The sequence below is a fragment of the Ctenocephalides felis genome, unplaced genomic scaffold (assembly GCF_003426905.1).
Source record: "Ctenocephalides felis isolate EL2017-DRISC unplaced genomic scaffold, ASM342690v1 CF-g0.4_SCAFFOLD_03571, whole genome shotgun sequence".
NCBI classification, from domain to species: Eukaryota; Metazoa; Arthropoda; class Insecta; order Siphonaptera; family Pulicidae; genus Ctenocephalides; species Ctenocephalides felis.
In genome coordinates, this window is record NW_020539725.1 from 18,246,872 (window position 1) to 18,263,016 (window position 16,145).

Sequence of the window (16,145 nt, forward strand, 5' to 3'; positions counted from 1 at the left end):
ATGTAATTAATTTAATTGTGAAATGTGTGATTTTGTTAGGTAGACTAATTATAGAAACTTATTTAAATAAATAAGGTATAAGTGATTTATAAGTATGATTGTTTAATATATTTTCTTACTACTTACTAATATCACGACGGTTTTTTGCTTAAAGCATTAATCAAACTGTGAATTGTGAATTTCACCATCAAAAACATGAATTAGTGAATTTCGTTTTTATGCGAATTTATGCATCATATTTTCTTTTTTATATGATCTTATGATATAAAAAAACCTCAAGAAATGCTATCCAAAACAAACTTTTTACGAGATAATATGTTTTTTGAACAGTAAGAAAGTTATCGTGTGCAAGAACTTGTGCCATTTATTATTTATTCTAAAACTATTTAACAAGCTTTTCCGACATATTTTTAAAAAATCAGTAACTTTTCTTTGTTAATTTTATACTAAAACCAGAATTAGAAAATGGTGTCACTTTTAGGTCATTTTTTTACCGAAAATGCGATTGATGTTAGGTGGGAACGCTTTTGTAATTGATTTAATGTTATTTTATTTATCACAATATTTAAAAAATTAAAAGCTTAGGTTTGTTAATTAATAATATTAATATTTTTCATTCAAACACGATAACATTTCTGAAATTGCGCCTGATACAAATCAATAAATCAGAGGTAATCCGAACGAGGCGAGGTTTATTAAATCTATTTTTTAATTTTTTGTTGGAACTTATTTGACAATAATGATGGTTATCTATCTAGTGTAATCTCTAAAAGTAGATTTTTTTTAGAAGAAGCTACCTCGTCTTAGTGGTGTCCAAGAAATATTTTATTACATGTAGATTTTTCTTTCTAGGATACATCACTTACAGAAATATTTTTTAAGATTAAGGTAACTCTTTTTAGTGGAATAAAATAATTATTTTTTAGATAAACGGTCCTCTTCTAGTGGAATAGAAAAATTATTTTCTGAAATGAGGCTTCCTCTTTCAAGTAAAACATCAATAACAGAAGTAATATTTTAAATAAAAGTACCTATTCCTAGTGAAAAAAGTAATTATTTTTTTGAGGAAATCACTGTTTTCTGGTGGAATGAAAAAAAATTTTTTTTGGTGAAGATATCTAGTGGAATAGATGAAGATTTTATCTTTCTAGTAAAACATCACTATCAGAAACATTTTTTTTTAAATTAAACTACCTCTTTCTAAGGTTATAAAATAATTATTTTTCATATAAAGATTTCTCTTTCTAGTGAAACATTACTATAAGAAGTATTTGGTGAGATGATGGTATCACCTTCTAGTGGAATAAAAGAATTATTTTTTAGATAAAAGTTCTATTTTCTAGTAATTTGCTAAAAGAAGTAATAAAGGTAGGTACCTTTTTCTAGAATAAAATAATTATTTTTCAAATGAAGATACCTCTTTTAGTGGAATGGATAAAGGTTCCGCTTTCTAGTGAAACACCGCTAACAGATTTTTTTTTTAAATGAATCTAATGGAATAAAATCATTATTTTTCAGATAAAGTTTCTTTTTTTAGCAGAACATTACTAAAAGAAGTATTTGCTTAGATGGAGGTATCTCTTGTTGGTGGAATAAAGAAGTTCTTTTCTAGATTTCTAGATTCAGCAGTTTCCTTTTTCTAGTGAAACTTAACCAAAAGCAATATTTTGCTATACAAAGGTATCTTTTGCAAGTGGAATAGCAAATTTTTTCAAATGAAGGTTCCTCTTTCTTAAACATCACTAAAAGAGGTATTTTGTTAAATGAAGGTGCCTCTTTCTGATGGAATAAAAAAAATATTTATTTAGATGAAGTGGAAAATCACTAAAAGAATTATTCTTGATTCTTTTAGTTCAACTTCTCTCATGATTGTATCAAGTAATATTAAGTTCTTCAATGTTGTATACCATAATTTTATCATTTAGCGTAATTATTTTACCACATGTTTTTATCACAATGATTTATCTTCGTACAATTTTCAGGGTTTATGAGGTAAATGTTCTACATTATGACCATAAATATAAGACCTTAAATACGCTTATACAAAATACCAGACGCAACTTATTCATAAAGATAACTAACCATGAACTGAAATACAACAATTACGCATTAAATTAAGATTAAACCCGTTAATAAAATTTACTAGCGGACATAAATCAGATTATAAGAGACTTGTTTTATTCTATAAAGTCATACAGTGGAGTGTTCTGTATCAGCAATTAGGAAATTGGGCGACGATACTAAATTTTCATTATTGGAAGATTTATTTGCTAAGAATTGCATGCAGTTGTTTGCTAATTGCAATTGTAATTTTAATTGTAAAACGATACGATGTATATAATTAAAGAATCACCAGAGGATTGTGCCACAATCCTTAGAATAATTTTTAATATTACTTATTATAATTTTTTCTTTGACAAATGTATATTTTTTAATATTGAATTAGGAAATATTGAATATTGTGAACATGCTACGTTGAAGAAGGATATATTAATAATCGGTTCAGACAATTACTCTACAAACAAACATTGAATTGTTATTTATGTCAAGACTATGCAATTTTTGTAATCAAACTATATTTAATACAAATTTATTTTATAGCCTTTCATCATCACATCTATAGGAGAAACTGTGACTATATAAGGAACCACATTAGAAAACATTTATTAATTATCTACTGGCCCGTACAACTTTCAGCTCATATTCTGAATTTTTCGATATATTACTAAATAATTATGGATTTTTTTGTGGGATGACGTGAGATAAATCTTAATTGTATAACGTAGTCAAGGCAAGCAATACCAATATTAATGACATTTGTTAGGCTTTTCGACCTAAAATAATATTGTCATACACAAGAGTGTCTTGATGTAAAACAAAAATTTGGCTCATAGAGTGTTTTATAATGATCTATATAATTTCATATAATAGTTTATAAAAATATATAATTCGTAATGTTTATTAATTTTTGATTATCTATTTTTAGGTAAAATTTAATCAGATGTAAATCAAAAAAGTGTATATAAAATTATGAGATTGCATTTGTAGGAACCATGCTGATAAATACGACGACATCCAGGGAGAATATTAGGTTTCTACCAGATTTGCTTACATTTAATTTCTCGAAGTCAAACTGAATCGTTTGACACCAGAATTGGAAATAGTATATATGTGGGTAAATTTTCTAAATAAACTGTTATATATGTTATCGTCATGATTTTTGAAGATATTAAATCTCTTCATAATCATTAGTGATTAAATCGCTTATTTACTAATTTTGGAACTCAAATGAAACTTGCTTTAAACTTACACTCAGTTTTTTTTTACAGTTTAAACATTTAATTGACATTATCAATGTATTTAATTAATCTCATTCAATTTTATTTATGAATAGACATAAAAAATTTAATAAATATTATGCATTATATATTCTTATGAAAGCATATAATATTACCAAAAGAGTGCTTAATTTTGTACAAGTTTAAGGGGCAATTTTTTTAGTTTAAAGGGAAAAAATTCACAGAATCAATTGAACTGCGTACTTTAGAGGTTCCTTTTCTCTTCACAAGCATAAAAAGACAAATTTCTTAGAATCAATTGGACTGCTTACTCCGAATATTGCTTCTTTATTTGATAGCTACTCATTCCAAATGTTGCTTCTTCTTTTACAAGTTCAAGAAGACAAGTTTTGTAGAATCAATTGGGATTTACTTCAAAGCCTGCCTACTTCTTTACAAGTTCAAAAGTACAAATTTCGTTGAATAAATTGGGATGCTTACTTTAAAGGCTGCTTACTTCTTTACAAGTTTGAAAGGTCAAATTATGTAAACTAAAAGCCTGCCAACTTCTTTACAAGTTTAAAAGGACAAATTTCGTAGAGTTAATTGGGATGCTTACTCAAATGCTGTTTCTTCCTTAACAAGTTCAAGAGGAAAAATCTTGTAGAATAAATTGGGGTGCTTACTTTAAAGTCTGCCAACTTCTTTACAAGTTTAGAGGACAAACTTTGTAGAATAAATTTGGATGTTTACTTCAAAGTGTGCTTACTTTTTTACAAGTTTAAAAGGACAAATTTTGTAAATAAAATTGGGATATTTACTTCAAAGTCTGCTTACTTATTTATACTAAGTATAAAAAGACAAGTTTTATAGAATCAATTGGGCTGCTCACTTCGAAGACTACTTACTTCTTTAAAAGTTTAATAGGACAAATTTCGTAGAACAAATTACGCTGCTAACTTTTTAACAATGTTAAAAGAACAAATTTTGAAGAATCATTGGGATACTTTCAAAACCTTATTTTATTATTTTTTAAAGTGTTTAAATGAACAACGTTTGTAAAACGAATTTCTTTTAAATTTTGTAGTATCAATTGGGTTGCTTACAGAAGACAAAGCATGCTTACTTATTCACACTTTTAAAAGGACAAATTTAGTAGAATCAATTGTGCAGCTTACTTCTTTAATACTTTAAAAGGACAAAATTGGTAGAATTAATTGGGCTGCTTACTTCTTTAAAAGTTTAAAAGGAAAAAATTCGTAGAATCGATTGGGCTGCTTACTCCTACACAAGTTTAAGAAGACTAATTTAGTAGAATTATTTAGGCTGCAACTTCTTTACGAATTTAAAAAGACAAATTTCGTAGAATCAATTGGGCTGCATATTTCTATACAAGTTTAAAAGGACAAATTTTGTAGATGCCTTGAGCATACTTTAAAACCTACTTACTTACTTTTTTAAAAGTTTAAAAGAATAAATTTTGTAGAATCAATTGGGCTACTTACTTCAAAAGCTGCTTTCTTCTTTACAAGTTTAAAAAAACAAACTTCATACAATTATCAGTTGGGCTTTTGCACTGAAAATTATTAATAGATTGTGTTCTATCGAGTTCGAATACTTTTCTTCAAAACAATTTTTATGCTTTATTCGAAACTTCTGATCTGACGACATTATAGTAGTGTGAATTTTCCTAGTGTCATGGATACTAAACTTTATACCGAGATATGTACCGTTTCAAAAGTCTGGACGGTAAGTTTGCACCTAAATCGGCCATTAGTCTAAGATGGGCTGAAATTATTAATGCAAGGTGGAAGTACAAATGCAATTGAATTTTCTGTGAGCATCATAGATATTTTTATACAATAGGTATACAAACTAATAATACGATTACCTTCACTACGTCACTGGGTTAATTTCTATCCATATCACACCTAGCCACGATTTTACACCGTTCATAAATCGCAACCAAAATTACCTACCTAGCTCGGTCGCGCGAATTATGACTCGGCATACGCGATAGTAGGTGAAAGTAATTACAAATGCGACAATTACAGGGACGCATAGCCTTTCGGTATCTGAATCTGGTTTAATTGTGATATACAATATATGCAAGACAGATTTATAGTGCAAATCCTCTGAATATATGGTACGGGCTTTCTTAGTTGCAGAGACTTTTCGGGTCGCTTAACGGCTAGAACTAATTACTTCGAAAGATGAACGCATCTGCGTCGCCTTTGCATTCTGATTAAGGGAGGAAGGAAAGGGTTGCACGATGGAAATGGTTATAAGCTGGTATAAAAATAGATTTATTAATAGGGTGCTGCATTAAATACTCTTAATAAATACTTTAGAGCCATAAAGAAAATTTAAATTAAAGGATTTCTTAATACACACACCAATATATAAATATATGGAGCAGTCCATGGCTATTCTTACCTCAAGTTTTCCATTTATCTTTAATTTTTTTCTTTATGTGGTAAATGGAATTTTTAATTAGAGGACAAAATTTCTTAGACCATTGAACTTTTTGGTAAAGACGGGCATAGAATATAAAAAACAGAATATATACTTGTGAGAAATGTACAAAATAATTACGAGGTTTAATTCATTTTAAGACTTGTCGCTAATAGGTGATACAAATAGTGACTAGAATAAATTCATTACTGACAACTATATTGGGTTATTTATATATGATATGAAAATATGATATGACCATACGTCATCATCAGCGAATATAGAAACAATAGATTTACATTTTAGATATAATAGAAAACATTTACAATAATAAATATGAAGCATACTGCAACAGAACATACACTAATATGTGTCACTAAAATTGACACTAAGTGTAGATTAAATTCTGATTCAAATATCATAAAAAAAATTTCAAAAATTTTCCAGATCGTCGAATTTTGAATAAAAAATGACACGAATTTTCACTTTTAATTCATTTGTCGCTAAGTTGTACCTAACAATTTTTCTTTTAATTTTCAAAATGTTTTCCATGCTATTTTCATACAAAGGTTGATTGAATTGTGCACTATCTAAAAGTTAATATTATGAGCTAAAACTTTCAGATAATTGTTTTTTATCAATTTGGAAGCAATTGAGCCCTTGGGAGCAAGGAAATTCGAAAATGTCTATATTAAGAACCACCCTAATATATATACGTATATATATATATATATATATATATATATATAAATTGAAATTCTGCTGTTGCATATATTATATATGAAGATCTATTTAGCATCTCTTTGTTAGATATATTTTCAAGTACATTGAGCAGCACAATTATTTCTTAAAAATTAAAAATTTATATTTCATATTAATTCATTCATAGTTAAAAAAAATTAGTGCATTATCGTATGAGAAGTTTGTATACAATATTTATATTTTATTTTTGAATGGAATAACACGATTAATGCAGATTTAGTAATATCTTAAAATAATTTGTTCATTTTTGTTGAATATGATATTATAGATCTAAGATAACTTTCAGGATTCATGCCGCAGATATATTTAATTTTCTGAATAATGTTGGAATACAATCATGCAGATCATTATTCTATCTTAATTTAAACAATTCACCTTTAAATGTATTGCAATTAATTATGGTATCACATCACAATTTAATTTTCATCCTATAAGTTTTAGTTGTTTTAAATTCCAAAATTTTTGTTTTAAAATTTTGAAACTAAAATTTGATTTTTGCGAGAAAATTTTTAATTATTTTTACTAATCGAACTGATTCAGAAATATGATAAAATGTAAGGTCATTTATCAACTGTTTTGTACTGCTCAATCTTTATAGCGGCAATATTAAATGAAGTTTTATTATATTTATTTAATAATATAATGCTTTTATATAATTCTTATCTAATTATATAGGATAATATGCATTTGATTATTTGTTTCTAGTACAGAATTTCATAATTCATCAGCAGTATGTTATTATAAAAACATATGTATATAAATATATATATATATATATATATATATGTATATATATTATATTGTATATTATTCTATATACTACAAAGTGAGATTTCTGTTGAAATGAGATTGAAGTTTATCAAATGTATATGGAGATGATGTTTTACCAGATTGAAGAAGAACATTAAAGTTATTAAAATGTTTATATTTTTGCACATACTTTCCAAGTACAGACCTGTTAATTACCTGCAATGTGATTACTATCAGTGTATATAGAGCACATGAAGGTTTTGGCAAAATTCGTGTTTTGGAGACTCCAAAAGCTCAATAGTGATGACAAAGTTTTAAAATGCAGTTTGGAGTTCGAGTTTATATAGTGTTCTCTATGATCTTTACTATTAATAATGGTGAGTTTTTGGATCTACTTGTGTAGAAGTGAAAAATTTAATTATTTTTAATAGTGTAATAAATATAACATTGCGAATCGTAAGTTTGGCCAATTGTTGGATTATTTAGATATTTTAATTTAAACTATAACGAAAATTATCCAAGAATTTTTTGTTTCTATATGTATGATCATTATAATTTTTAAAGTGGTGATTTTAATTTATATTTCATTCTAGTTATATCTTTCTCATTGCAACAACGTTGCTACTTCAATGACTGTATTGTATTTCCCGATTCGGATTTATTTACACATCTTCAAAATAAAGTAGAAGAAACAACAACGGATCAGTCAAGGCAATCGGAATCAAAACAGAATGAGGTATGTAATTTTGAAAAAATACATGTGATATAAATAAAGATGTATACTTTCTCTATATATCCAAAAATTGGTTAATAAAAGAATGAGATAGTCGCTCCTAACCTAATGAACTGAAATCGAACATTTTATTTTGCCCAAAATTTCGATCTTAAATTTAGATAAAGCAGATTTTTACAATGGTGATACAATTTTTAAGATTTTTACAATGGTGATAAAAAATATTGCATTCAAATTGATTTTTTTAAATCGATTTGGAACTTTTTGGCCAAATTACTATAAATGTGCATCGCAAATAAACATTCTATTATTAATAATTTTTAGTAAAAATATCATGGTAGTATAAGGAAAATTATCTTTATATCATATTAATTTAAGTAATATAAAGGTATAAGAATGAAATTTAAAATGTTTTATATATTTGTATATCATCTAAAAATATTATATATTAGGGTTATTGTGGTATGCATCGTTCTAAGTCAATGAACAGCCGAATATATGGAGGTGAGATAACAACTTTAGGAGAATTTCCATGGATGGCGATTTTGGGATACGGTTTTACAGATAATGTTAAATTTATGTGTGCCGGAGTCCTGATCAGTCCCAGACTTGTTCTAACCGCAGGACATTGCGTTACTGGACCGGCTTTGGTCGACTCTGGACCACTGTGAGTTTTTGGAAATATAATAATAATAAATAATAATTGGTTGTTTTCTGGATTCTCGATTATCTTTCCCTTCATTACTTATCATTAATATTTCATTACCATTACTCACATTTTTATACACTTTCATGCATTTTTCTTTTCAAACCTCTGCTTCCATACTTTCTAGTGCTCTGATCAATCATCTACATTTGATTTCTTTCCAGTCCTTTTAGACTATCTATTTAACCTTAGACTGTAAGAAAGGCATCCTTTTTGCAGAATTGTTATGATCCAGATTTCTTTCCATCTAATGAATAATTGTTCTTATTATTATATAATGTATTAAAAATCATATGAAAAGTTAGGCAGTTAAATTTTTGAAGCCAAGCGATCTGGTTTCTTTTTGAAGTCGACAATAAGAATCAGTATAGAAATTTATTCTAACTTAAACAGAGAGTATTCAATTTGGTCTTCATTAGAATTAGACAAATGGGAGACATTTTTAGATCCTTTTTTCAAAATTGTTATAGGTGTTCATTTCATACAGAGTATCCCAGAACGTAACGAATTGAGGTTATAGTTTTGATCGTAGCTATTATAAAAAAGCTTTTTTTTATTCCATGCAGTTTGAAAATTATAAGCTTTTACATGCAACTTAGAGCTTTGGTGAAACTTGTGCTCAAACTTCTTTATGTGCGCAAACTTTTGATGGAACTTGGCAACACACTTTAGTATTTTATTTTGAAACGAAAGCGTTTTAAAGGAGGATGTAATTCTAGAAAACTTGGCAATTAAATCATCATTTTTGGCTGTGGTATTAGAGATGTTATTTACGATTATGCATCCAAAGCTTAAATAAATAAAATTATTAAATAATCAGGACACAATAACCAAAAAATGGTCACAATTTCACCAAAGCTCTAGATAGAGCTATTTCTAATTTTTTTCCTGATAGTAACGATCAAAACCGTCACCCTGTTTCGTCTTGAGATTGAGCTTTGAGACACCCTGTATAGTATATATAATTGTTAATATATAATTTTAATTTTTCATATTAATATATTATTATTTATGATTTGAAAGATAAATAAAATACTATAATTTATTTATAAGCCATTCACGCCACAACTAATAGCAGAGAATATTCTATTATTAATAAAAAAAATGTAGGATATATATATATATATATATATATATATATATATATATATATATATACAGTGGCGGCGCTAGACCATTCGTAGGCGTCGGCGAAATTCGTTTGCGAGGCCCCCCCTTATTTCCAATTAAAGTTGACTAGTGATGCATGGCATCGTGCCTTAAGGCAAATTGCTGGAGCTTTCCGTGCTGTAATTTAAATTCTTTAAAAGTTTAAAAAAAATTGAAAATTGAAATAATTTTTTTTTTATTTGAAATATTTTTATACTTTGAAATTTGTTGAAAATTTCGAACTTTTTTTTCAAAGCAATCACGCTGCGTTAGCCGAAATATCGGACGAAATATCGTACATTGGTACCGAATGCATAGTAATGCAAACAACATTTGTACTTATTAACAAAAATCTTTATAAAATAATTTATAATTTGATGTGCATATGTCTAATGATCATTTTTGTACACTAAATGGCTTTGCTTTTACTTTTTTTATTGAATCTGCGAAACCGCTAGATCTGCCTTCCTAAAAATTTAACCAGTTCTTCATTTTGTTAATGCAAATAAAATGTTCGTTGAATCATTCAAATCGGACGCTTCATTTTCTTAAAGACTGAAATACCATTTTGGCACTTGTCCTGCCTTTGCCAAAAACTAATCAATACAAATCAATTGTTTTCTGAACTTTTCAAATTGGTTGATCCGTGTTCACGAAATCGTCGACGAAAATTTGTATCCGCGTATATATACATACATACATACGCACACATACATCCATTTTTCTTAAGGTATGCCAAAATGTTTAGAAACCTTCGTAACGAAAAGATGTATGAAAATTTTCATTCTCGATTTTTTGCGATTACTGTAACTTACCCTACGGGAAGTTAAAAATTACATAAGTTAAAATAAACAAACTCTTCGGCAAAAATAGTTCGTTCTTCAGATATTAGAAAAATACTGAAATTAAATAATTATTCCGAAGAAGTTTCTTTTTTGTCAAATCATTCGATTAGCTAATTTTATGAATTTTCGACCGTTCAAGTCATTCGGAATGAAAATGATTCGAAACCACCGACCTAATCAGTAACTAATTAGACAAAATTTTGCAATCTACAATTGAATAATTAGAAAAATCTACAATCATAATGATTTGAGTGCACAAATCCGCACATGGAACATACACATGGCATTACCTGAAAACTCGGCCCATTATTCCACAATTTAATGAATTTTTATAATTAATCACTTATCGCAGTTCCATAAAATTTATGTTAGTTTAGACTATAATTGTTATCCCTATATGAAATTTTTCTTTAAAAATATATTTTTACAAATCTTTTAACTCTTATAAAAGAAAAAACGGTTCGGCCGTTCTTCTCTACGAAATTCTAATCAGCACGATTTCCTGAAAATGCTGAACTGAAAACTTCCGAACAGTTTTTGAATTTTCAAAATTGGTTCAGGAATGTCGAAATGTCGGATTTTTTAAGAATGATCAACCGATTTAAATGATTCAAAAAACATTCGATTTGTGTTGATAAATTGGCAAAGGCAGGTCCAGCGGTTTCGGAGATGCAAAAAAAGTGTGAAAGGTTATAAATGCAGTTTTTGAAAGAACTGATCATCCGATTAAAATAATTCAAAAAATATCTTGCTTGTGTTGACGGTGTGAAACGATGATTAGTTTGAAAGTAACTGTATTTATAATATTTATTTCAAAATGTAAAACGATAGTTATATCTCATTGATTAATTCTTACTGATCATTGATTAATTTTATTCCTTGAATATTTAATTACAGTTTGGATATATTATGATACCTACTCATAAGAATTCCCAAAAGGAATAATGATTTGACATTATCTTCACATAAGAAACAACCAAACAAATATAAACAATCAGAGAATTAGCCTTCTCGCGCGAAGTTGTTTAGATTTAATAATCTATAGTGTTGACAGACGATATTAGATAGTGCCCATCTTGCGAGGCCCCCTGAAGCGCGAGGCCGTCGGCGGTCGCCGACACCGCCGACGCCTCGCGCCGCTACTGTATATATATATATATATATATATATATATATATATATAATTGGGGTATGCTTTATATGAATTTTTTGTGGTAGTTTTTTTGAAATGATTATTTAGTTTTTGTATAAAATTCTTTAAAAGTTGATAAAAAATATAGTTATGAATTTGATTTTTTTTATTTACAATATTTATAACAACTGTCAAATAATTTAACATTTAGTAATAATAGTAAACAATAATATAAATTTAAATATATATATATATATATACAAAATATAGAATTTAAAATGACATCCTTAGTATGATGATTTAATATAAAAAAAGCAAATAATAAAAAAAATAAAATTAATAAATAAAATAAATGCAAAAGTGGAATTAAAACAATAAGTGACAGATAATAATAAATGACATAGAAATTTTAAGATAATAATAACTTGAAATGTAGCAATATTATATTTTTGGAGAAACGCCAAATTATATATATATATATATATATATATATATATATATATATATATATATATACGTATACATATATAATTTTTAGACGAGTTGTTCGCTTGGGAGAATACAATCTGAAATCAAATCCTGATTGTTTGAAGAAGAAATGTGCTTTACCTCATCAGCAAGTAAAGGTTTTAAAAAAACACCCGCATCCAAATTACAAATCGTATAGAAGAGAACATGATATTGCTATCGTTGAATTGGAAAAAGATATAAAATTCACAGGTAATTTAATTTGAAGTTTTTTTTTATTTTTCTATTCGAAATATTTTTTCACCAAACAGATTATGTTCAACCTATATGCTTGCCAACAAATGTGGAACCTAAAATAAGCTATGGAAAACACTATTCTATTGCTGGCTGGGGAAAAACACAATCAGGTGATTTTAAATAAACAAAAGTATCATTTATCAAAGGAAAAAAATAACTACTTGCACAATACTAAGAATATTAATTACTTATTTGACCAAACACCAACTCTTAGTAAGCATGTACTAATATAAACATATAAAACCAAATTATCACAAATAAATTATATATATATATATATATATATATATATATATAATTGTAAAAATTGCTAACAATACAAATGAAATATATACTCTTGACATTTAGTCAATAATAAGGTACAAATGTGAGCAAATAATGGAAAAATCACAACATTAGTAGAATCCCTATAAAACAAGTATGCAAATTTTTCCTTGAGACAAAATTCGTTCAGATGTGTATACATTCATAGACTCTACAATTTCAAAATAAAATATATAATTTTGGTATTATTTGTATCATCAATTCTATTTTATTTAATATTAGCCCTTAGCAGTGATGTGATGCTGAAAGCTGAAGTACCTTTAATGCCAAATTTTGCCTGTGCCAAAGCATATGGGATGGCAAATGTTTCTGATCTTCATGATGGTCAACTATGTGCTGGTGGCGAGGAAGGCATCGACTCTTGCAGAGGTGATAGCGGTGGACCTCTGATGGCTAAATCTGGTATACAAATAAATAGATTAAAGTTGTGATGGTCTTAGTAGTAACTAGAAGTTAAATGCATAGTTACGCCAATAAAATTAACAATAATAAAATTAACATACTTTACATAAAAGGGACGTCAAGTTTATGTCAGTACTTTAAATGGACTTCTTTTTAGAATCTTCAAATGACGACTTGGGACCTTGGTATGCAATTGGGATAGTTTCATATGGTATAACACCATGTGGATCAATTGGAAAACCTGCTGTTTATACAGATGTTTTATATTACATGAACTGGATCAGAAGTATTATGTCAAATTATGATCAAAAATAATTAGAAATAAATAGTAGCATAAAGGAATATAAAATAATATAATCATTACTATTAAAATTAAAATATGATAAGTTTGTCTCATAAAGCGATAACAACTTTCGATTATTATTCAATTTTCGAAATAATATTATATATATATATATATATATATATATATATATATATATATTGCCAATTATTTCATACGCATTACGATCACCAAGGTTAATTTTGAAGATAATCTTTTGCTCTCTAGGCCAGACTTTATTATTTTCTAATATGTAGAATTAGAATACGATTTAAATTATATTAGTAATGTTTATATAAATAATAAATATATACAATATTTCTATTATCGATTTGGGGTCGAGTAATTAGCAAGGTGAAATGTGTTTTGACCAGTAAAATTTCCCAAAGAAAATATATATTCCTGCAATTAATTGAGAATTATTATAAATATAATCTGAAATACAATTTTTTACCAACGTCAAAGAAATTGCTTGAGATTGTTCATAAAATCTTTTAATTAACTTCCCGTAGGGTAAGTTATTGTAATGGGCCGAAAATCGGAATTGAAAATTTTTACATTTCTCGACGTTTTGAAGGTTTCTGAACATTTTGGCATACCTCAGAAAAAATGGATGTGTGTGTGTGTGTGTGTGTGTGTATGTGTGTGTGTGTGTATGTATGTGTAGATACAAATTTCCAGTCACGTTTTAGGGCGCACGGATCAACCGATTTGAATGGTTCAAAAAACATTCGATTCCTATTGATAGGGAAAAGAGCTGATTAGTTTTTGGCAAAGGCAGATCCAGCCGTTTCGGAGATACGGAGCAAAGAGTGCGGAAAATAGAAATCGAATTTTTGAGAGAACGGAGTATCCGATTTGAATGATCTAAAAAACATTCAATTAGTAATGATTGGGAGAAGTGTTTATTAGTTTTTGGCAAAGGCAGGCCCAGCCATTTCGAAGATACGGAGCTAAATATGTAAAAAATGGCAGATTTTGAGAGAACTAAGCGTCCGATTTGAATAATTCAAAAAACTTTCTGCTTGTCTTAACAAAATAATTGATTTTGGAAAAAAAATTTTTGTTCCATTTTTTTTTTTTTTTTAGTTTTTTGTTGAAACAAATAATTTCAACTTTGCAATTCAGTTTATATAATTCTTATAAATATTAGACAATGTTACAATATTTATAATAATCTATTTGAAAACATTCAGTATTCCTCAAACATTTCGTTACGGTACGGGAAGTTCCAGCAATTTGCCTTAAGGCACGATGCCACCCACCCCACTAGTTACATTTTATTTCATACTTGACATGACATTTTATTACTAGCATTTGACACATTTTTATTAATTGATCTAATTTTTATAAATTGTAATTTTGTAATTACTATAAGGTAGAGCGGGCCCTAAAGATTTGCAGGTGAAAAGGTCCACCACCGATATCTCAAAAACCAGTAAAAATGAATTTTTTAACAACAGTATTTGCAAGTAGAGGGAAAATATGTATAACCAGCCATCACCTTGATTCTTACGACATTGCTATCGGGAGATAAACGGCAATGTTTAAAAATTCACAACAAAAATATTTTCTCTCTTTTTCAGTTTTTTTGGTTGTGAGCACTGTTACTTAGTTTACAAAACCTAAATTAGTTTTTAACTACCCGTTATTTAATTGTTTTATGAAATGTATTGTTACTGTTCAATTTAAGTTAGATACAACAGTTTTTTATATGACCTTGGTAAAAGCTTACATGTAGGTGGGGTAAAAAGGACCAACCTAACCGTTACCCTGGCAAAATGTAAACAATAAAAAAATAGTGAACAAAAAAGTAAATGAAGTTAAACATGTAATTTTGCAAGAGATAAATTGTATAAATAGTTATTCCAAATCTGCTGCTGTTTTTTCTGACAAAATACCAGATCAAGGTTATATACAGTGTTGTTTCAAATTTATATTTTGTATTAGTTGAATAATGTATTATTCAACAGACTTCAAATAATGCATTATTATAAATAATGTAGCTGTTATTTTGTAAAATCCCTCTAAAAACTAATAATCAGACTTATTAGTCTCTTGGCCATCCCAATTTATCCCGTCTACGGGACAAAAAGAAGCAGGTGACAAATTTTTGAAAAACTGCAAATAACACATATCCAGAATGATAAATCAGCTGGGAGTTTTACTGAACATAGTCAGATAGTCATTTGTTTCATATATGGTATTTATTGTCAATAATTGGTAAGGTAACCACAATATAATTGCTAACAATCGAAGTGGACCTTTGTGCCCTGCCCTACCCTAAATATAAAAACAGATATTGTAGAACTAATTCGGTGATATTCTTACGAGGGTTACAAGGCATTGCGACGTCAAGTCAAATATAATTTTTAATTTAATTTAATTTTTTTAAACCTATTCCTTTGTATATATATATATATATGATAAAAATTGTTTCTTGGGCATCCATCCAGTAATTAAAACAATATAAAAAAAATATAAATTAATAATAAATAAACAATATAAAAAATAATAAAAATA

At 27.7% G+C, this 16,145-nt stretch overlaps 1 protein-coding gene across 1 annotated transcript; it reads left to right on the plus strand.

The window, feature by feature from the left end:
- Positions 1-7,563: 7,563 nt before the first annotated feature.
- On the plus strand, positions 7,564-13,624 carry LOC113385721 (CLIP domain-containing serine protease 2-like). The gene is made up of 7 exons (XM_026623560.1): positions 7,564-7,621; positions 7,838-7,980; positions 8,430-8,644; positions 12,348-12,529; positions 12,589-12,684; positions 13,121-13,300; positions 13,458-13,624. The coding sequence occupies exons 1-7, from the start codon at positions 7,564-7,566 to the stop codon at positions 13,613-13,615; spliced, it is 1,032 nt and encodes a 343-aa protein (XP_026479345.1). The 3' UTR covers positions 13,616-13,624.
- Positions 13,625-16,145: the final 2,521 nt, after the last annotated feature.